The 24,324-nt window shown below is 39.4% G+C and overlaps 1 protein-coding gene across 1 annotated transcript in view; it reads right to left on the reverse strand.

Annotated features, from left to right (window-relative positions):
* The window catches only part of LOC118983623 (ERC protein 2-like), a 48,165-nt gene that overhangs the window by 14,170 nt on the left and 9,671 nt on the right, over positions 1-24,324 (reverse strand). The window contains exon 2 of the mRNA XM_037041288.1: positions 193-991. Coding sequence (XP_036897183.1) covers positions 193-849 — 657 coding nt within the window. The 5' untranslated portion in view covers positions 850-991. The remainder of the gene's footprint in view (positions 1-192; positions 992-24,324) is intronic.

The raw sequence follows: 24,324 nt of genomic DNA on the forward strand, positions 1-24,324 counted from the left end.
AATAAGGAGATCACAAGCTGTGATCTCAGATTTCCTATGACCTCTTGCAGTCCCTAAGTGAAATACATACTAAGTCGGAGCTAGTTTGATGATGCCGAACTTTCTTCTGCACAGGTTTTGGTAACATTTGCAAAGCATCAACTACTCAATGAGAAGCCAAGGTTGAAAAACAAGGAGATAAGTCATACCTACCTGATTTTCTTCATGGGAAACCCTCATCTGTTCCTTGAGGACTGACATACGGGCTGCTTCTTCCTTCCTCAAGACTCTCTCCTTCTTGAGCTCAGGACTCCAGAAGGTCTTGATACTGTTCATGGAAGATCCCAATTTGCTGTCCTTAATGTCTAGCTCTTTCCGAAGGAGATCATTCTCTCTCTGAAGTTCCTTGAGCTGGGCTTGAAGGTCTAACATTGTGCTGTCCCTTACCTGCCTCAACATAGAGGGGACCTGGTGGTGGTGATGATGGGATGAGCTGGTCAGACCACCATGTTGATCTGTGTATGAAAGGACATCTGTGTGGGAAAGTCCAGCAGAAGCAATATTGGGACTACTCCCCATGGCTGTGACACGACCTCCATATACAGCTCTATTTGTGGCCCTTCCCAGAGTCATGGTGCCCTTCGGGTAAGTTGTCGAAGCCACCCCCTCATGATCACTCAGATACATGGGTCCAGACGTAGCATAGGCTGCATTAAGGGACTGGATGTTCTCCATGGACAGAGTCTTGCCTGTTCCTCCACCTCCCCCACTACTTGTTCTTCGGTGGCCCAAACGAGGAGACCTTGGCAAACGAGGAGATCTAGAAGGGCTCCCTTCCAGATTGGTGATTGTTCTTGCACTTCCATACATTTTTCTGCTATTATGAGGTGATGCTGAGGAGAAGGAATGCTATAGTAAGCTGGGGATTAAGCCAATATTTCCACTGTTGGTCAGAATTTTCACTGCATTTTATTCATATTCTGTACCAGAAAATGACTCCAATCAGAGAGATCTGAAAAATGAGAAAAAGGATAATCAAAAACAAACTTCTTTAGAACTCTGACTATAACTTCATTATGTTTTAAGTATATGTTGATAAATATAGATCACTCGTGATAATAAATAGATGATTGATAGATAGATATACTCACATTCATTTAAAAAGAAAGGTGACCCCAAAACTTTACTTACTACATCTAAAGATTTTGTAAATTACCCCACCCAGCTCTCAAGCAAGGTCAATTTTTTTCAGAACAAAAAGATACTTCTTTTTCCTTAAGAAGATAAAGCTCTGCACTTTTGGGTTATGTTAAGTGACAGTTGGGACCTCCAGAAAATTGACTATAGAATTTATCATCACAGAGACCTTAGTTATAAAATACTCTCTTTGGGGGAATAACCCCCCTCACACACACACACACACACACACACACACACACAAGTAGTTTGACAGTGACTCTGAGAAGCTGTTGCTTCCTAAGATGTCAAATAATAGTCAATCATATTCTTACTTCCCACTCCTGTACCCTCTAAGACATCTTGAATCCATCACAGTCCTTTTTTCCACTAGGTTTAGAACTCTTCTCAACACAGCACTCTAGATGGTTTACTATCAATCAGTGGGCACTGACACATGTGTTAGAACCTATTGGCCATCTTGGAGCTAAAAGAAAAAGAGGTGGCTCAACCAATGAGCCTCCCCGCACATAACCAGGTCTGAAACACTATCATCAGAAAAGATAACAGTCCTGTCTCTTTCCCCTTTCACTTCTATCTTTCAGGCTGGCATATTAGGACTTCCTTTCCTTTTTTCTGACCTAAATATTCACATTAACTACTCCACACCTGTACAGAAATGGGACAGGAGAACAGTGCACCATGTTCGAGTCCCCATTCTCATAACTCCTAGAGAAAAATAATAGAAGTTCCTGTACATTGGGACAAATTTTATGTAACAGGGCTTATCCCATTAATGCTAGTATGCAAATGGCCTCCATGGGGTACATCACGGCCTTCTGCTTTTCTCATCATAGTATTCTTGGTGTACTCTCTTCTTTTCATCTTTAAGATAGTAAAAGCACAGATTCTAGACAGGGCCAAACTGAGGTTACTTCTCCTCATGCAACTTAGGGGCCCATCCAAGCTGCTCTTCTGCATAAACAACTTGTCTTGGCTCATGCTTCACAACTTACTAAATCCTCTCAAACAAGCGAGAACTGGACTCAGGGGGCCCCAGGCCAGGCACTAGCAACAGCCAGCCAAAATTCACAGCTTGGCTTTACCTGAGAATCTCCAAGCCCAGCACAAGTAGCAGCCATCTCAGATTGCTTTATGGCTCAGGAAAAACACAGGTGGGGGTCTGCACCACCCAGGAAACTGCAAGGCCAACACACTCAGTGGACAACTAAAAACCATACTGGAGTACCACCACCCTGCCTCTGCACAGCTGCTCCTCCACAAAGGGCAGAGGTTGGAGGTAAGTGGTCACAACCAATCCTTGCAGCTCACTGGCCTGGGCAAATCCCTCCCATTGATCTGCCAACACTCAACTATAAGAGGAGGATGTACTCAGCCCACACAAAAAGCACACCTCAAGTACCCTACCCAGCTTGAATGATAGGGAAGGCTGTGCCACTGGACCCTACAGGTCACCTACTGCATTAGGTCACACTACCAAGTCGTGGAGTCAAAGCATCTCTACCTAATACACAGAAAAAAAACACAGGGAGGCTGCCAAAATGAGACCAAAAAATATGGCCTAAATGAAAGAACAGATCAAAACTCCAGAAAAAGAGCAGAATGAAATGGAGATGAACAACCTATCAGATGCTAAGTTCAAAACACTGGTTATAAGGATGCTCAAGGAACTTAGTGAGGACCGCAGCAGCCTAAAAAAGATCCAGTCAGAAATGAAGGATACACTAATTGAAATAAAGAACAGTTTACAGAGAAACAACAGTAGAGAGAATGAAGCCGAGAATCAAAACAATGATTTGGAACATGAGGATGCAAAAAACAACCAATCAGAATAAGGGGGAAAAAAGAATCCCCCAAAATGAGGATAGTGTAAGAAGCCTCTGGGACAACTTCAAGCATTCCAACATTCACATCAGTGGGATACCAGAAAAAGAGAAAGAAGAAGAAATTGGAAATCTATTTGAAAAAATAATAAAAGAAAACTTCCTTAATTTGGTAAAGGAAATAGACAGGCAAGTCCAGGAAGCACAGAGAGTCCCAACCAAAATGGATGATGCAAAGAGGCTCTCTCCAAGACATATCATAATTAAAACACCAAAGGATAAAGATAAACAGATAATCTTAAAAGCAACAAGAAAAAAGCAGTTAGCTACCTACAGGGGAGTTCCCATAAGACTGTTAGCTATTTTCTCAAAAGAAATTTTGCAGGCTAAATGGGATTGGCAAGAAATATTCAAAGTCATGAAAAACAGGGGGACCTATAACCAAGATTGCTCTACCCAGCAAAGCTATCATTTAGAATCAAAGGGCAGGCAAAGAGTTCCCAGACCAGAAAAAAATTAAAGGACATTCTCATCACCAAACCATTACTATTGAAATGTTAAAGGGACTTATTTAAGAAAAAAATGATCAAAACTATGAACAATAAAATGGCAATAAATACACATCTATCAACAATTGAATCCAAAAAACAAACTAAGCAAACAAGAAAAACAGAGACAGAATCATGAATACAGAAAGCATTTTGATGGTTGCCAGATGGGAGAGGGGTTGTAGGGGAATGGGTGAAGAGGTGAGGGGATTGAGAAGTGCTAATAGGAAATTACAGACTAGCCATGGGGATGTAAAGTGCAGTATAAGAAACACAGTAGCCAAAGAACCTACACATGACCCATGGATATGAACACTGGCGTGGATACTGCTTGAGGGACTTGGTGGTGCTGGATGGAAGGGGGCATAGCGGGTAAAATTGGGACAACTGTAATAGCATAATCACATGTGATCGGGTGTGTTCAGGGTGGTATGGCCATAGACCATAATCAATAAAATATAATTTAAAAAGAAATGGAGGTTCTGAGTACTACCATGTGAAAAGGGCTTCCCCGAGATTGAAGCTAATGCAAAAGAAATCAGAGCCAAACTTTTAATAGTGTGAAATCAAGCCAGGTGACATCACTTGATACCTTGGATCCAGCAGCCACTGAAGCTACATCTATCCCTAGGCCATTTTAGTTACATATGCCAGGTAGACTGACTGCATTAATGGCCCTAATTCTTTACCCCTTCCTGGATCTGCCTCCTGTCAGTGCCCTCACAATCTGACCCTAGGTTCTGTCATATGACTCTCTTTGGCCAATAAGAAGAAAACAAATGTGAAGCAATTGGAGGACTGAAATAGCACTTGAGTATTTACTTTTGTTTATACTTGCTGGAAGACATTTTTTCATTACTTTTAGAGAGAGAAAGGGAGAGTAACATCAATGCAAAAGAGAAGCATCAATTGGTGCCCAGACCAGGGATCACGCACAATCAGACTGAGTATCAAACCCACAAACTAGGTGTGTGCCATGACCAGGACTGGAACCCACAACCCTCCCATGCAGGGGTGTACAACCTGCAGTCCATGAGCTGCATGCAGCCCAGGATGGCTGTGAATGCACCCAACACAAAATCGTAAATTTACTTAAAACTTTATGAGATTTTTTTTGTTATTATGTGTCACGTGGTATTTAATGTGTAGCCCATGAAAACTCTGCTTCTTCCAGTGTGGCACAGAGATGCCAAAAGTTTGGACTCCCCTGCATGATACTCCAAACAACTTAGCCACAATGTCCAGGGGGTGTATTTACTTTCTTGCTCAATTTTTTTCTTCCATAGGAATTAGATCATGCCCAATGTAGACTGCTGGGAAATAAGAATATAAAACAGAGTCAGGGTGTCCTAGGTAGAACCCCAAGACATTTAAGCAATCCCATCTAAGACCAGCAGAGGTTCCTAGCCAATCAACAGCTGATAACAGATTGCATGATCAAGTCCAGCTGAGAGCCACTGAACTCCGTATACTCATGGACTAAATAAATACATATTTCCCAATATGTCACTGATATTTTGTGGTTGGCTGTTTTGAAATATTACTAGGGTAACATATAAATGATATATTCACCCATAAATTTCCTCTTTTGCTACATTCAATTCTAGTTGGGGTATTTGTCACTTTTACTCTTAAAAGTCCTCACATAGAGTATGAACAAATATTTTCCATAAAGGCTTTTCCTTTCCCTAAAAAGTCCCTACAAAGAATTACATATCTGTCTCTAACTAAGGAGCTTAGTTTCAAATGTTTATGTTGCTAAGAGTTTAATTCTATTTTACTCGATAAATACACAAAAATCATTTTGTATCTAATTTGCATGAATAACTTGTTTTATTAAAAAAGGTAAATCAATAGTTCTAACTATCAGAATTCAGTTTACAATGATGAGAGAGAGACAGTGAAATAATGTGACCATTACATGAATATTTAATGAGATGGCAAGATATTCATGACATACCAGTAGTGGGGTGGGCAGAGAACAGACGACAAAATGTTGTGATCTATTCATACTCTTCTTGTAAGACACATACACACTAACTGGCAGAAGACTGAAACACACACATCAAAATGTTAACAATGGTGTGAGTCCAAGTGGTTTTCATTTTCTCCTTTCATTTTAAATATACGTGTATCTTTTCTATTGTCTTTTTACTCTCTATTTCATCTATTTCTACTCCAAACTTTGTTATTTTCTTCCCTCTATTAACTCTGGACTTAGCTCATTCTTCTTTTCCCTGTTCTTCAAAGTGTAAAGTTAGATTATTGGAGAACTTCCCTTTTTTCTTAATGTAGGTTTTTATCACTATGAACTTAAAAAAAAAACTCTTTCTTTTTCCCTCTATAATTCAAACAGCCAAATTAATTTGTCTTATGCTTAGAATCTAGGAATAAATCTACATCCAGCTGGGCCACCACATATAAAGTTGTCTTCCTATCTAAAAAGAAGAAAATTGGAGCACAGCTAGTCAAGGCTTTGGAGAACCACAACAACCACCAAACAAAATGTGGCTCCTTTTGGAAACATACATATATACAACCCACTTGTAACATATGATATGCATGAATATATTAGCTTGTTTGTAACAATGTTTCTTTATTTAAAGAACAATACATGTTGACAGCAACCCATGATTTCCTTGGGTTGTCCTTTTCTGTTTAACATCAGGTTTATGGATTGAGAAGCTTTCAATGTTTCACATGTTCTGAAACAGTGGACATATAATGAGACTTCTCCACACCTAAATGTTTGGGAGGACATGCCCATAAACTGAATGGGCTTAGCTGTTGATTTATTTTTTACTTTGTTTACTAATCTTTTCAGGTTTGCTACCAATTTGTGTCAAAGGTCACAAAAACATTTCTTCAGAAACAGTTCATTCCATCTAGGTTTTTCAGTCTTATTGGTATTGCTTTGTAAACCTTTCCTTAAAAATTTTTAAATTGCCTCCAGTTGTATCCTCATCAGTATCACTTTATCCCTGAAAATAATTTATACTTCCTTTGTGCTTAGTTACTGGCCCTTTTTGCATTAAATGTTCATTTATCTTCAATCATATTATCTGATTAAGATGTGTAAGATTATACATGTTGGCTGCATATGCCAGGACTGCATACATATAGAACTCTTATCATTTATAAATAACTACCTTTCTTTTGAAACTTTTCATATCCCAGGAATTATTCAGAAGGGTATATTTAAATGTCAAGTTCAATAAAAGTTTTTAACTAAAACTCTGTAGTTTTGATTTTAAGGCATTGGAATTATAAAACACATATCTTCTAATCTTTGAAATTTGTCAACATTTTTTAATTGGCCTAAAAAATCAGTTTTTTAATTGTTAAAACAACTAAGAGGCAATTGCAGGAAAAGTTTTAAGAGAAAATAGTCTATTTTTTATTTATTTATTTATTTATTTATTTATTTTAGAAAGCGGGGAAGGTAGGGAGAAAGGGAGAGCAACATCGATGTGAAAGACAAACACTGATCAGTTGCCTCTTGCACTCACCTGACAGGGGTGAACCCACAATTGGCATGTGCCCTGACCAGGAATCAAACAGTGACCTTTCAGTTTATGGGATATCATCCAACCAATTGAGCCACACCAGCCAGGGCTAAAAAAAATTTAAATATATGTATATAGAAGAAACTTAAAACACTCTATCTTGTCACTCATAACCTCTGTTAAGTTGATGTTGTGGCTTCCAGTTCTTTCTAAGTGAGTGTGTGTGTGTGTGTGTATATATATATGCATTTTAACTATATTATATTAGTATTACATTCTACATGTCATTTACTCTTCTTTTTCCTCAATGGTTTTATTCTTAATGTCATCTCCCTTTTCCACTTAACATTAATGACATAAAATAAAGTTTTATATAACATGATCTTAATGGCCACCATGAGTCTCCAAAGACGGTCATCGACATTCTTTCCTTTCCTGTACACATCTGTCTCTCCTTCCATCAAGAAACGGATTCTATTTACCTCTTCTTGAACCTGGGCAGAACTTGTGACTCCTTTGACTAAAAGGTGCTGCCAAAGTGACACTGTTCCAACTCTAGGCCTCAGCTTCTGCTTTTGTTCTCTCAAAACACAGAGATGGAAGGCCCAAGCTATATTCTACTGGAAAGAGAAGACACACAGAAAGGTTCTAGAAGGTGAGATGCCACACAGAAAGAGAGATCATGAGAAGGAGAACCAAAGCATCCCAGCTCACAGCAAGGAGCAAGACACAGACTGTTGAGACAAGCCAACTAGCAGCTTCCAGCTCAGCCTCGCTGCCCTGTAAAATCAGCTGCCTGAGTGACTGCCAACTCTGTGTGACAGGAGGTCTGCCTAGTCAACCCACAGGGATGGGAATTAATAAATGATTGTTTAAAGCCTCCTGAGTTAGGGGTTTTTTGGTGTTGCTGTTACATAGCAAAAAAACCCTGAAATAGTCACAATGCTTCATTAAGTGGTTTTCTAATTATTTACTGACCACCTAAGGAACATTTAGGTTATTTTTAATAGAAATATCATACTTAATATTTTGATTGATAAAAGTCTGTATACACCTCATATTACTTCCCCAAGGTAAAACTCTAGAAGTAAAATTACAACATGGAAATTTAAAGATTCTTGACTCCCACTGTCAAAATTCCCTCCAGAAATGTTGAAATAATTTACACTCACACCCCTACCATTGGCTATTTTTCCTCCACTCCTTTACTCTTTACTCTCAACATATCCGGGAAGGCACCATCTTCTTTTGAAGCTACTAAAAATCCCTGAATTACCCAACTCAGGATCACAGCTCTGCATATTCAGTAAATACATATCAACAAATAACACCAATCCTGTTCTACACCAGCTGTGCTTTAGGCCAGTGCTTCCCTGATAGTTTGGACAATATTCAGATAAATGAGGCCAACATGGTTTTGATTTTATACCAGGGTTTTGATTTTATACCAAGATGTCTCAGAGACTTCAAGACACTGATGTGTATAATGACTATTCCAAAATTGAGTATACAATGTAGCTTTTTCTAAATCTACTGCACAAAAGAGCCCCTTCCCCTTCTGAATACCTGAAAACACTTCACTAAACATTCAGACTAGTGTATTTAACAAATTTTTTAAGCACCAGACTCATTCCCAGTGTTGAATGCTAGAGATAAAGCACTAATTGAAACAGATACGGCTTCTGTCTATGGAAAGTGGACCCATGAGAATAGTTTCTTCGTCTCAGATCTAACATGGACAGAGGGACAAGTAGTTTCAGGAACTAGCCACCGCTTTAAGGGCAGAGATATAAAACTGACCCAAAAGAATCAGGACTGAAATCTAAATCTTCCTTCCTCTAAGAAGGAAGTAGGGACCTCTAAGAGGAACCAAAGTGATAACTGGTTGGAGTTTTGGTCCTACCAGAACAAGATACGCATGCAATTCTGTATTTATTTTTCAAACACTCCATAAAGAAGCCAGAGTGTCAAAAAGAAAGCAAGTCAGTCATCGACGTGTGTGTGTGTGTAAGAAATGAGGAAACAGGTTGCTGTCACTCCAACGTCCCAGCAGACAAGAGGCATTGTGTACACTTCCACAGAACTCATCACATCAAATAAGAACGTAAGAGAACATTAAATGGTAACAACTTCTTTGCCACTATGTATCTGTTTCTTATCAGTAAATTTTAATTAGCAATCTAGGCCCAACACTTTATTAAAAGTATTCTCTTCTACCAAATTTACTAAGAGCAGAGATGGTCTACTGGGGGGGGTTTCACCCTTAAAGCACATTATATATCTTAAATTTTACCCTTAAAGCACACAGAGTAATGTTGATTTCACCGATGAGGTAAAGGCCAGTTAACAAGGTAAGCCAAAGGTGACAGTCCCCACGGCTGTCATGTCCTAAGTCTCAGGAGTCCTACTTGTTCTCCTAAGGCACGCACAGCGCCCACCTCCCTGCCCCCTCAGCTGAGTTTAGTCACCTGATATATTTTAGGTACTTGTTTTGACACTCGGACTTTTTTGGGTTAGCATCTCCTAATTCTCGTTCATTCTAATATTTTTTTAGTTCTATAAAATGAATCCCTGAAAAAAAGCAGAAAGATCATTTTATTCACCAATCAATAATATGATAATGTCTTCTGTTTCCCATTACTGCTTCAAGAAAACATTTTCTAAGCTTTGCCATGCGCCTATAAATGTACTACAGGAAATAAAATTTAAGATCTTATTGTTTTAAATATTATTATTAAGCCAAGATAAGTTCAACCATTGAGGTTTCTTATAAACTCTCAAAATCACATGTTTTCTTTTATATTTGTGATGTAAAATCCTAAGAAGGACAAATCATTAATTAGACCAAATTGTGCACAGAAACAGAAATGTGTTGCTGAGTATAACACCAAAGAAATTAACTGCATAACACTTTTCACTTTAAAAGCACCTCATGAATAAAATTAGAAGTCCAAGAATAAGTTCCAGTTGAGGGTCAAATGCAAGATAAAATCAAAGATGGTTCTATGAACCCATAAGAATACTTTCTCTAATTGAATATGGATTCATAAATAAAATATATACTCATCTACTCTCTTCAAAGGTTTAAGGACACTTGAACTGTAAGCTGAGGGGGAAAAATGCGGAGAGAGCCTTGATTCCTGTTACCTCAATATCTCAGACTAGCATGGTCTGGAATGCTCTATTTTAAGACAATAGCATTTCCTGCTATCTGTTCTAAATTAGGTTAAGTTTATTCCCACATACCTCAGCCTCGGCTTATCACCTGAGCCCTGCTGACAGGCCATGTGAACTGAGATCATCAGTATCTCCCAAGAGTTAGCCCAACTTAAAATATCCTCTTTTTTTTCTTATTGGCCTCCCTAACTTTTTAAAAATTTTGTGTCAGAGACCATAATTAATTCTAAAAACTTGCTAGAGGAAGACATGGCTTTAAACGGTTCTCAAGCAAGAAATGGCTGACCAGGAGCCAGCTGCTGCCAGCAGACGTGTTATGTATGACTAGCCCAGTGTTCTTTAGAATTTGGATCCAGTTGCCAACATGGAGAGATGCAAACATTTCCCATTAAAATTCAGATTTGGCTTATCCTGAAAAACCTGAAAATCTGACCATGTTGGGCCTGATTCCCTTCATGGCAATGGCTGGTGAAAGCCTACCAGCCGCTGCCCCTCCAAGAGAGAGAAGGCACCCCCCAGTGTGCCACAGTCCCCTCCTCTCCTATTACCTTGCATTCAGTCCAATTTACTTTTTTCAGGCTTGCCCCTGTAGGCGTTTAAATTTTGGTGTTTACTACTTCTACACATACAAAAGACCTTAAATAAGAATTCATTCTCCTCACCACCCACTTCAAGTTCATTATCAAATCCTACCAGTTACACCTCCAAAGCTCTCTCAACCTGTTCCCTTGTTTCTGCTTCTATTATCACCATCTGATTGCACCAACATGATATCCCTAAACTATCCCACACCCTCCTGACACATCTCCTCTTTTCTAATCCTCCTCCACTCCATTCCTCACACATCAGCCAAACTACTTTAAGGTAACAATTCTGACCACACAATAGCTCCCCTTACCCACTTAAAGCCATTCAGTACTTCTCAGTGCTCTTTGAAGAAAGACCAAAATCTTTCCCAGGGCCATAGGCCCCACAAGATCTGGCCAACAGCTCCAGTCTCCTCTCTTGCCACTCTTTCCTTCACTGACTCTGCCCAGGTCTTATTTCTGTTGCTCAAATGCATCCAGTCACTTCCTGTCTCAGAGCCTTCACACATGCTGTTGTCTTTGCAGGGCTAATTTCTAGTCATCATTTAGATCACAGCATCCAACAATATATCCTCTATATTACAAGGTTTCTCCCATCTCAAATCAGCTCTCTCAGCTATGTTCTTTCAAAGCATAATGACTGATTTTATAACATGAATGACATGGTATTTTTTTAATAAGAGAATCTGACTGCATCTGCCCTACAAGGGTCTTCTGAGTGACTCTCTTATTTAGGCAATATAGCAGTGATTAGGTAGCCTGGGTCCTCTGATGAAGGTGTAAGAAAAGCTACTATAACCTGATCAAAGAAGACCCTCCTCAGATCCCTGGTTTGCAAAATGGAAAACCATGAAGGAGAGGAACTGATATGCACAAAGGACTCTAGAGCCTACAGGGAGGGAAGTCACTGATACCCCAGTCGTGCTGGTCAGGATTTAGAAAGATCTATGGGAGGAGAGGAACATGGTTGCTAATAAAACTAAAGTTCCCAAAAATAAAGTAATTACTTCAAAATAAGAGGAAGTCAGGTCAGTTATTGAGACTCAAGACAAGTGACCCAGTAACCATGGAGAAGCTTGTAAGTACAAAGCATGTGGGCAAGGCAGGAAGTGGCTGGAGCCCCCCAACCACCACAACCATGCTGTGTAGAACCTGTGCAATGGGGCACAATGTTGTGCACAGGACTGTAACTCATAAAGAGGTCCATGTGTCCTGGTAGGGTACCCCACAAGCAGTGGCTGAGATAAGGACTTGGGTACAGGTGGTTCACTTAAAAGGTAATTCCAGGAAAAATGAAGGAGATTTTTGGCACCAAGATCAGCAAGCAAAGGAAGTTTATGTAGGTTGCGTTTTAAGAAGGTTTCTGCTGTGTGCAGTTCAGCTCAATCCTGCAGAAGGAGCTCTAAGAGACAGTGTAAAATCTGCTTCACAGTTACACCTCCATTCATCGTTGTGGGGGGGCTGCTCCCCTGGCACTCCCAGCCTGCACTGCATGGAAGCCAAGAGAAAGCCTTCTTGTATGTTCCGATACAGAGATGTAAGTGAGGCACTGATGGTATCTGCTACTCCACACATGGCATACCTGTGGCTGAGCCTGGCCACTGACACTGGGTTGGCCTTCCCTTACAGAACCATACAGTGGTGACTATGAAGGGCACCAGCACCTTTCAGTCTGAGGAAGACCGGCCTCAACAGTGACACCCTGTGGCAGAAAGATGCAATCACATGGTTCGACTGAACTCATCTCTGGTCCTTGGTTGTGTGATTTACATCCATATCCCCCTCACTTAGGAGCAGTGTAATCTCAGGGTAGATGGTCAACGGAGGAGTGGAGAGAGGTGGGAGGAAGCCCTAGTGAAAATACCTGGACTTCCAGCTATGTAGAAAGGCAAGCTCCAGCATTTTTGTTTTAATTTGGACAAATGAAACTGGGAGCAAGGTTTTTGAATCAATACATGACCCAAAAAGCCCTTTCACACCTTATAATTTCATATCAATTTGTGTAATTATTTGTTAGAGTCTCCCTTCCCGCCTACTTTATCTCCTTCACTGTAACCCAGGGTTTAACATTCATCCTAACATTTGTGGGACCCAGGCAAGAATACAAATGGAGACCCCAATACCATATGTATATACATCATTAAAGTTATAAATCAAGCCAACAGACTGGTAAGTAAAATACATTCTATCCTTCTACCTTGAAAAATACAAAGATGTGGATGTTGAGGTTTGAATTTTGAACTCAGAATTCTTGGACTCTTCAGAGATCTCGCCAAAACATGTTAGCAAGAGGCAGGCCTGCCCCAGCCAACAATCCTCTCCCTGCCACCCCTGGCTCAACAGGTGAACCCTGCAACCTGCACACTAAGTGAGCTCCATTTATACCAGGGGCCAGCAAAGTTTTTCTATAAAAGGCCAGACAGTAAATATTTCAGGTTTTGTGGGCTATGCAGTCTCTGTCACAATGATGCAACTGCCATTTCAGCACAAAAGAAGCCACAGTTTGTAGCCAAATGAGTGTGGCTGTTTTACAATAAAACTTTACTTTAAAAAAACAGGCATTAGGTGGATTCAGCCCACAGGCAGAGGTTCGCTGGCATCTTGTCTATACTTTCACAAATAGGTACCTCTCAGCAATTCGAACATTAAAGATGTGCACACTGGTACCATGGTTTGTCCTCAGAAGAACAAACCAGGTAAAGAAACCCAAGCAGGCCCTGGAAGGCAACTCATGGTCATTTTGGCAGGGAGATCCCAGTCCTGTGGGTACCCCGAGAGGGCCCTGGAATGCCAGGCACAGGTTCCAGGTGGGCACCTCCATTTGGCCCTATGCAATCAAATGAGGCCCTGTAGACTTAGCCCTCACAAGTATGAGGTCCTGGGCAGGATTCTTCCTGCCCAGATCTAAGGGTACATAGGAGGTACACAGGAGTTTCTGAATATTTGAAAAAACATGTTTAATATTATGACACCTTCATCATATCATTGAAATCACTTATGTGGTAGTTAATGCAACCATTTTGTAATTGTAGCCAGAAAGATGACACACAGTAGTTTTATAAAAGGAAAGAGGGGACCTCAAAAATCACATCCAGTTGGAGTCATACTCGAATTTATTGACACATAGCCTTGAGCAATTACTTCTCCCATCGTCACTTTTGTCATCTATGAAATGGGGATAATAACAATACTTTTCGCGGTGATTTCTGAAAGATTACATAAAGTGATAGAAGAAATGTAATTAGCACAATGCCCAGCACACAGCTAATGTTCAGTCAAAGCTAACTCTGGTCATTCCAACACTACCAGAACAGAACACAGTGGTTTTGAACCTCAAAACTGTCTTAGAATTCTCTAAGCCCACTAACTTGCCTCGTCTAACACTCCTGAGTCAAACTCAGCCTACTATTCAAAAGTACTCAAGACATCAACTATTTTTTAAAACTGGAAAAAAATGGGCATTTTTCTCATCATCTATCGGTTACAATATTATGCATCTATAGATATTGAAAGTCTCAATAATAAGCCATTTCTTCTTTAAATGTCACAATGATATAAATCAGAGGGTGGGGGAGGAGTCCAACTTGACATAGCAGAGATTTTAAAAAATGTTTTCACATCATTCTCCAAGAAGCTGTCTGCAGCTCAGACACATTCATCCACACAGTACTACTCTCTCCTTCAGTGCCTCCAAACCACTTTATAATCACTGTTTTCCATGTGCAGATTTAGCGAGACTATATGTCCAGCTGCCCTGGCTATGTTTTATAGTAAGGAGCTTGAGTGAAGAAGCTGACTACATTCCATACTGTAAGGAAAGGACTCTGTATACCATTACCTACTTCCATTGTTTTAACTTCAAACTCTAACAGTGTATTCTAAAGGATTAAATTTAAATCCTAAAACACCTAAATATGTTTGTTAGAGGAACAGACCACTATCTAGTACACAGGCAAATACAAGTTAAAAATACATATAGCAAAACCCCAAACAATAAACAGTAAAAACAAAACATAATTTGAGATGCTATATCAACTTATACAAAATTATGATTAATATAAAATGCTAATATAACAATATTACTCATTGTCTCATAGTTTCATAAATATAACAAATTAAGTGAGTTATACTGAATAAATAAATAAGGTTTTAAGATTCATTTTCAAAATACCTGTATAATCCACAAATGTAAAATGTCAGTTGGCAAAGCTTTAGTTATATTTACAAAAAAATTTCAGAAATTACTGGGTCTTACACTAAAATATTCTCAATCTGTCAACTAACAGATGTTTCAGAGAAAATGATAGAAAGGTAGGAGAACAACAACCTCTTATCCTTAAAAATCCAATTACACAAAATTTTTCTACATTAAAAATCAACATGTAAGGATTATGTCTAAATAGCCTTTTGCTAGAAAAGAATATGTGCATAATCAGATGGACAAGGAAGAATGTTAGCAAAAATTATAAGCTATTCCAAAAGAAAAAAAGACCACATTCAATAGCAAGGAATGGGAAATGGTTTAAATGTGCAAATTTTGGAGATAAGCATTTATCTATGTAGTCAGGAAAGAAAATAAAGAATAAATGTTATATCCTAACACTGGGGTATCTTAAAAATAACTGGTCACCATGGAGGAATCACATGAGACTTTGGCAAGGGCCAAGTTCAGGGTGCTGGATAGTACTCAGAAATCCCTCTAAAAACTGAAATTATAGTGAATGAGAGTCAATAACTTCACTAAGTCATCAAGTAACTTAGTTAAATATTTTAGGGTACAGATAAAGGTAAGTTTATCTAAGACCAAAAATATATTAGAAGAGAAATTATGGGACATGATTCGAATCTATTCAACAAATACTTCTAGAGAATAAATCAGCAATATGGCTTCTGACCTTCCAGAGACCCGAATCCCTCCATTTCAAAAGGCAGCCACAGCCCTCTTGTTCAGGTTTACATAAGCAACTCTAGTTACTATGAAGGCTGCCAGGTATGAGAACCCTAGAAATAGATGAGAATCTCTCTGGGAGTATAGGGTCCTATGAAAGAAAGAGAAGTACTAGAGAGAGGAAAAAAGTGATTTTTAATGTGAGGAAGAACTGAAGAAGACAGGGCAGATCCATAGTCATGGGTATTAAAGAATTTACCAACACCATAAGAACTTAAGATTGTTTTTATTTCAATAATCTGAAAACAAATAATGCAAAGATATTCTTTTTTTAATCCTCACCTGATGATATGCTCATTGATTTTAGAGAGAGGAAGGAGAGGAAGGAGAGAAAGGGAAAAACATCAATATGAAAAACATCGGTTGGTGGCATCCTGTACTCGCCCCCACAGGGATCGAACCTGCAACCTTTTGGTGTATGGGACTTTGATCCAACCAAGTCACCCAGGCAGGGCTGTAAGGATATTCTTGATTATCACAGCAGCCATTCTCACTGAATTTGAGCAATAAACCAAACCCTAAAGAATCATCATGTGTCAGTGAGAAAAGGAAAAAAGATGAACTTGGGAATCTAAATGGTTTTCTCACCAGCTGAAAAATAAGAACATCAAGTTCCTCAGCATTAATAAAAGTTTCACAGAAGCTTAATATCATGAATATGATAGAAAAATTGAATCATCACCCAGCACACAGCAGGGTAGACCAGTTCACTGCCAAAGAACCCGCCCAGAATAGTGAGCATGGTATTCCAGTTACAGGCAGCAATTTAGTTAATGTGGCTAAATTAATGTTGTTAATTTGAATTAGTAATATTAAGCGTACTTAATTTCTAAATTGAGTTAGGATTTATAAAGGTGTAGAGGCCAAAAAAAGAAACCGTACCAGCTTTATGTTTATATAATTAAAAGTATCATCACCATAACAATAATTTAAGTCAACCCGGGGGTTCTATAAGAAACTATTTTCTTTAAAAGGGATCTCATCCAATTTTATGAAACCTTGATTAAGTGATTAAACATACACTGGGTTTTAGCCCTAAACCTCTCACTTATTTACTATTTAACCTTGAGAAAGTTAACAAACCTCTCCAAGCCTGCTAAGTATTAATACCTCAGTAAGTAACAATAGCCTCAGGAATAACAACAGATACTGCACAAAAATAAGATGAGTCGTAAGTTGGAGAGAGCTTAACTGCTACCACAGCCTAAGGCTTAGTAAATACTCAGGACAACAACCCTCACCATCATCAATATTAACTACAAACACCTGTGTTGTTTTCTTAAGGCATGTTCATCCAGTTGATAGTAATTAGCTCTTTGTTCTCTACTAATTTCACATGACTATGAAACCCATGCAATTCTGAGCCCTAACATTCATTCCCTTCAATTTCAATGATCCATTCTTTTTTAATATATTTTATTGATATGCTATTACAGTTGTCCCATTTTCCCCTCTTCATTCCCCTCCACCCTGCACACCCTCTCCCACCCACACTCCCCCCCTATAGTTCATGTCCATGTATCATAAGTTCTTTAGCTTCTACATTTCCCACACTGTTCTTGCCCTTCCCCTGTATATTTTCTATCTACCATCTATGCTACTCATTCTCTGTACTTTCCGCCCCCCCTCTCCTCCTCCCACTCCCCTGTTGATAACCCTCCATGTGATCTCCTTTTCTGTGGTTCTCTTCCTGTTCTAGTTGTTTGCTTAGTTTGCTCTTGCTTTTGTTTTAGATGTGGTTGTTAATAACTGTGAGTTCGCTGTCATTTTACTGTTCATGTTTTTTATCTTCTTTTTCTTGGATAAGTCCCTTTAACATTTCGTGTAATAGGGATTGGTGATGATGAACTCCTTCAACTTGACCTTATCTGAGAAGCTCTTTATCTGCCCTTCCATTCTAAATGAAAGCTTTACTGGACAGAGCAATATTGGATGTAGGTCTTTGGATTTCATGAATGGGAATACTTTCCAGCCCCTTCTTGCCTTCAAGGTCTCTTTTGAGAAATCAGCTGACAGTCTGACAGTCTGATGGGACCTCTTTTATAGGTGACTGTCACCTTATCTCTTGCTGCTTCTAGGATTCTCTCCTTCATTTTCTTTTTTTTTAAGCATTTTTTTTAAAGATTTTATTTATTTATTTATCTTTAGAGGGGAAGGAGAGGGAGAGAAACATCAATGTATGGTTGCCTTTCGTGTGTCCCCTGCTGGGAGTTGGCCTGCAGGGAACCGGCCTGCAACCCAGGCATGTGCCCTGACTGAGAATCGAACCGCGATCCTCTGGTTCGCAGGCCCGTGCTCAATCCACTGAGCTACACCAGCCAGGGCCACTTTCTCCTTCATTTTCATCTTGGCTAATGTAATTATGATGTGCCTTGGTGTGTTCCTCCTTGGGTCCAATTTTTTTGATACTCTCTGAGCTTCCTGCACTTCCTGGAAATCTATTGCCTTCACCAGACTGGGGAAGTTCTCCTTTATTATTTGTTCAAACAACTCGTCCACTTGTTGCTCTTCCTCTTCTCTTCTGGTACCCCTATAATCCAGATGTTGGAACGTTTAAAGATGTCCTGGAGGTTCCTAAGCCTCTCCTCTTTTTTTTTTTAATTCTTGTTTCTTCATGTTCTCCTGTTTGATTGTTTCTTTCTTCCTTCTGGTCCACTCCCTTGATCTGAGTCCCAGTTTCCTTCCCATCGCTATTGGTTCCCTGTACATTTTCCTTTATTTCAGTTAGCATAGCCTTCATTTTTTCATGTAATTTGCAACCAAATTCAACCAATTCTGTGAGCATCCTGATCACCAGTGCTTTGAACTGTGCATCTGATAGGCTGGTTATCTCTTCATCACTTAATTGTATTTGTTCTGGGACTTTTATCTGTTCTTCCGTTTGGGCTTTTTTTTTTTTTTGGTCTTGTGAGGCTGGGAGTTTCTCCTGCTGCCTCAACCCCCACAGGTATTTTGAATAGGTGTTTTGAGGCTTTATTTCCCCATGCTGGGGCCCTTGGTTGCTCAGTCTGTCTCACTCCCCAGTTTTGCCTGTTTTGTGTGCATGAGAATGTGTGACCGCTGGGTCTGCCAGCTGCCTTGCATGCCTTGCATGCCTCACTGGGTCTGCCAGCTGCCACCCCACACCTGGGGTCTTCCAACAACTGCTGGCACACCCAGAGTCTGCCCGCTGCCATCTTGCATGCCCAGGGTCTGTCAGCTGCTGCCTTGTGCACCGGGGTTCACAAGCCACTGTTTTTTTTGCCAACCCCTCTCTCTCTACCCAGCATCTGACTCCACCCTTCCTACCAGTCTAGATGAATGTGTCTATTTTAACTCCTTAGTTGTCAAACTTCCATACAGTTTAATTTTCTGTCAATTCTGATTGGGGTTTTTTTTGTTGTTTAAATTTTTGTTGTCCTTATTTTGGTTGTGTGAGAAGGCACAGTGTGTCTACCTACACCTCCATCTTGGCCAGAAGTCCTCAATGATCTATTCTTGAAAGACAGTATAATTGATTGAATTATTTAAAAAATAATACTAGCTATGTGGTTGATTTTACATGGATCCCAGGAAGACACATAGACTCTTAAATACAATACGTTTTTTCCTTATGAGCAAAAGAGGAAAAACAATATTAAACATGTTGCAATGAATCTAAAAAGTTTAGCCCAATTTAAAAACTTTGCTAATCAATTTGCACATGAGAGTAAAATTTTAGCCAGTGCAGTAAGTTGCATCATTTGTTAAAAATATTCACTGTCCTCTCTAGTTGGCTCATGCCCTACAGTCTCTCTCCCATAGGAGGAGAATCCTGCCTGCCCCACTGATATCAGGCTTGGCCATGTGACTTGTCTCATCAAATGCAATATAAGTTGGAGTGACATGCCATATCCAAACAGATGCAGTAGCAGCCATCTTATGAGTAAACCATTGCTTCTTCCTTTCTCTACTATGAGAAAAGCTCGTCCAAGAAAGGAACTACTCCCCCCGCCTGAGTCCCAGAAAAGACAAAGTGGAGCAGAACCATACATAACTCATGAGACAGAAAGCCACTGAGATTGGAGGTTCTCTCTGCATAACCTAGCAGTATCTAAGACACCCAGCTTGCAAAGAGGCAGAACTAAAACAAAATATTTAACACTAGGTAAAAATATAGGTAGGGCAGCATTTTCTCACTGATTTATCTCATTTCTTTCCTGCTTTGCCATAATACCAACCTAGGGAATGTCATCCTTTTGGAAACAAAATATTTCATGTTAGGTCTCTTGATAAATGCAAATCACTTATAAATGATATCTTTTAAGACACAGACACACATAACCAACTGTAACTTCCTTCAAATATACATTTTCTTTATCATTCCTGGGCCCTGATTTCTTTTCTAACAAATAGCTATTCCTGATGCTTAGACAACAGGATGAAGGCAATCATCACAAAGGCTCAAAGGAGGATTAACCCTGCTAAGATAAAATACTTGTGCAATGATGGGTGTGGGCTGGAACTCATGACTTCAATGATCAGCAGTCCCTTTGTGAGGGACTGCCCTGGAGCACAGCCTCACAAAGAGTCCAGGTGTGCTTGGCCCAAACCTGCCTCACCACAGGATGTTGAGAAACAGGGGGCCCACACACCTGTGATTCCATCTTATAATGGCCCCATGAGTTCTATATTGCAGCCAGTGATGCCAGTCCTTCCCTTGAGCTTTCTGCAAAACAGATAATCCAACCCTGATAGGTCTGTAAAGGCAATAGCCATGTCTCATTCATGTTTGTATCTCACTACTATTACACTTGCAATTAAAGGCAGCTCAGTGTGGATCAGTTAAAAGCATGGGCTTTGAATCAAGAGTCCAAGATTCAAATACCAGTTTCTCACTTATTTGGGTAAGGACCTTGTGAGCAGATGCTGTTAAGTGTCCTGCTCTGACTTGAACATTTTAAGAGTTCCCCAAAGGATTTTGCCCTGCCAGTATCAGCATCTCTGCTGAGGACTCACTTCGTACCTTGGAAAACTACTCTGCACTTGAAGGAGGCAAGATAGAAGTGCCAGGGAATTAACTACCCACGAAAACAACTGACAGAGACATTTATACACCAGTGTTCATAGAACCATCACTCACAGCAGTCAAAAGGTAGAAACAAACTAAACGTCCATCGACAGACAAAATGTGACTTGTTTTGTCAAATGCAACATAAGCTGAAGTGACATGCCATATCCAAACAGACGCAGTAACACGTTTATCCAAACAGATTCATTGCAACATGTTTAATATTGTCACATTTATATACCATGTTTTGTTTATCATTGGATAAACAAAACATGGTATATAAATACAATGAAATATTCATTCTTAAAAAAATGAAATTCTAACTCATGCTTACATCATGCATGAACCTTGAAAATATTATGCTGGGTGAATTAAGCCAGATATAAAAGGGCAAATATTGTATGAATCTACTTATGTGAGGTACCTAGAATAGAAAATTCATTAAGACAGAAAGTAAAATAGTGGTTGCCAAGGACTGGGGGCAGGAGGAATTGGGGTGGGCCATTGTTTAATAGATAGAGTTTCAATTTGGGCTGATGCAAAAATTCTGGACATGAATAGTGGTAATGGTCACACAGCACTGTGAATGTACATAATACCAAAGAACTGTATACTTAAAACAGTTAAACTGGTAAATGTTATATTATGTATATTTTATCATGATAAAAAATAAACACAATAAAAATAATTTTTTTAAAATAAAAGGGAAAAACTGACAGGAGCTGCTTCCTCATCCTTCATTTGAGATCATCCTAAGACAGGTATTTTACACTATCCCCAGAGTATCCTTATGAGATTAAACTCTAGTCACAACTGCAGTAACTAACTGAATAATGTCCCATCTACTGGCTGCATTCTCCTCTCTGTGTCATATTCCTTGTTCACCTACTGGTATTCCCCATATGTCCCAAGTAATTACTTGCACTAAAATACTTGTCTGGGGTTCTGCTTCTAGAGGAAGCTAAAGTAAGACACATAGGCAAGTTTCTTAATTTCTCCCTGAGAAGTTAGGAAATGTTAATTTCCTCATCATGAGAAATAATACTTGAATCATGAAGTTATTGTTAAGAGTAAATGAGAGAATTCTTGATGTTCTTAGGGCAAGGCCTGACACAAAGTAGACACTTAATGTGAGTTTCTGGAACTTCTGGGCCAATAGTCACCTGCCTTTTTGATAGAAGCTGAACTACATCTCTCAGTTTTGGTAAAAGATACAAAATTCAAGAGCTATTCTTTACAGTCTTCTATCTGGTTATCATCTCCTATGATTTAACATTCACCATTTAACCACAAGGAGCATCAAAAAGAACTAGAATTTTGCATCCGACTCAATCCTTTCCTTAGAAGTGAGCTGAGCCCACAAAGGATGTTAGATAAGCCTGCATATATCAACTAGATCCTCCAGCGCAGACAGATCACCACCATAGCCTCCTGACCCAGGGAATTAAAGGGCTGTGGGGTTAACTGTACCCAAACCTTAATTCTTATCCTTCTTTCTCTTTGGGTCTGGATGCACCATCTCAACATCACGAAGGCTTATGATGAAAACTAAGCTGCGTTAAGTCTTTTCCTACTCCACAGTGCACCAAAAGAAACCATGAAATCATAAAAATCCGTTCAGATGTATCCTTTGTGAAGGGTCATTTTGTTTGCTTTGGTTTTTCTTTACTTGTCTGCCAAAATACACAGAGAATTTTAACACAATAATCACCTATTGCAATTAGTAAACCCAAAAAATAGGTTACTGACTTTGGTGGCCTCTCCTAAAACTGATGAGAAATTCAATTTCTATTCCATGCTTCTGTGGAAAAGGCCTTTCTAAATATGTGTTTTCTAAAAAGTTAAACAAACAAAAGTTGACTGGACTACATGTTAAAAAGAGAAGCTCTGTTGTAAAAACAAATGACAAAATCCTAAATGTTGCCACTTATCATAATTCCCAAAGGTTTTTTCCAACTTCATACATCCATAGCCTTTAACTTTGTCCTTGTCCCTCACAACTACCAACAGTTGGCCAATCTGAGTTCAAAGCATCTGACTGAGGATAAACACCCTGCACACTGGGTATGTCTAATGGTTTCTATCTTTGCCTCAGTTATACTACATTTATGAGGTTCATACTGCTCCCAATATCACTGCCTGCATTTTTCCATTTTCCACTTTCTTTTTATAAAATCATCACAAGATTCAAGAAATATTCAAATGATTGCACAAACTCTGATATACAAATATGATGATGCTAATGAAATAAAAGTACTTGTTAGCAGGTAAAGCCATAATACAGTAGCTCAAAATGTTGGTTCACAAGCTAATGTACAGAAGTCGAGATTAATGTATGAGAGGCAGTGTAGCAATGTTACCAACTAATGTCCAAAATGGGGAAAAGTCATACAAAAAAAGTCAAGTCAGAAGCAGCTAGTATGCATGGGGCATTAAGTACAGTTCCAGCACATAACTCCCAATCTTGCACATGTCAGTGAATAATTAAACCATTTCCATTCACGAACTTACACCACTTTAAGAAGCTATATACACTATGAATTACTCTAAGTGTTTCCAATTCTATTAGTCTAACAGTCAGTTTAATTATATCCATTAATTGCAAACATTTACAATGTTTTTTAAGCAAGAACATTACTCTTTGTGCTGTGCTCTGTTCAAAACTCACTGAAAAGAACCTGGTCCCAGATGACATTCAGACATTCTCAAAACCAACAAGCAGTGTGGAGTCCCACTCCAGATCTTTTCTCAGGAGCATCTTCACTTGGAAAATGGTCTTTTAAAGGCTGAATAAATTATGTTTAATCAAGGAAATCAGAAGAGGCACAGTTAGGATTCCCAAGCCATATTCATAATCTTTCCATTGTTTTCCAGGTCATCCTGCCACTCCCTCGCCCCAATTTCAAACCCCGTGCTCCTACAAACACCAAATGCAGGTGGTTACTGCCATGAAAGAGGAATGGAAGGAGAATGAAGAGAATTCAGCATCTCTGGTTGTGTCAGTCCCTTGATGGTTGAGACCCCTTGAAACCCCTTGATGGTTGAGCTTGAACCTCATCTGGGATCCTTAATGGATCACAGGGTCTTCATGCCTGCCACTCTCTGGCCTCTCACCATCCCCCACCTCCAACTAAACTAATCTCCAGCTCCACAGGTCTTCTTTCCCATCCCCAAGCCCCAAATCTCCAATTCTCTTGTTCACCTTTAGACTAGGACCCTTCCTTTTGTTATTTGTACCATCAAAACCAAGCTCACTCCAACTAGCTCCACTTAGTGCATCACCTCATCTTAGGTGTTACCTTCTGCAAGAAGGTACCTTCTTTTATCCTTCATCCATTAATCTCCTAAGACCTCTATGACAGCCTGGGTGCTCCCCCATAACAGCTTCCATTATAGTAGACTTCTGGTTTGTCTGGCTACAATTCCCAAGTCTCCCAGAATCACCTGTTCTGTTTAGGGCTGCATTCCCTATGCCCAGCAGAGGGCTAGCATAAAGCAAGCACACATACATATGGTTGAATATATTATAT

Source organism: Sturnira hondurensis, unplaced genomic scaffold, assembly GCF_014824575.4.
Source record: "Sturnira hondurensis isolate 20B ecotype Veracruz unplaced genomic scaffold, ASM1482457v3 Scaffold0002840, whole genome shotgun sequence".
Classification (NCBI taxonomy): Eukaryota; Metazoa; Chordata; class Mammalia; order Chiroptera; family Phyllostomidae; genus Sturnira; species Sturnira hondurensis.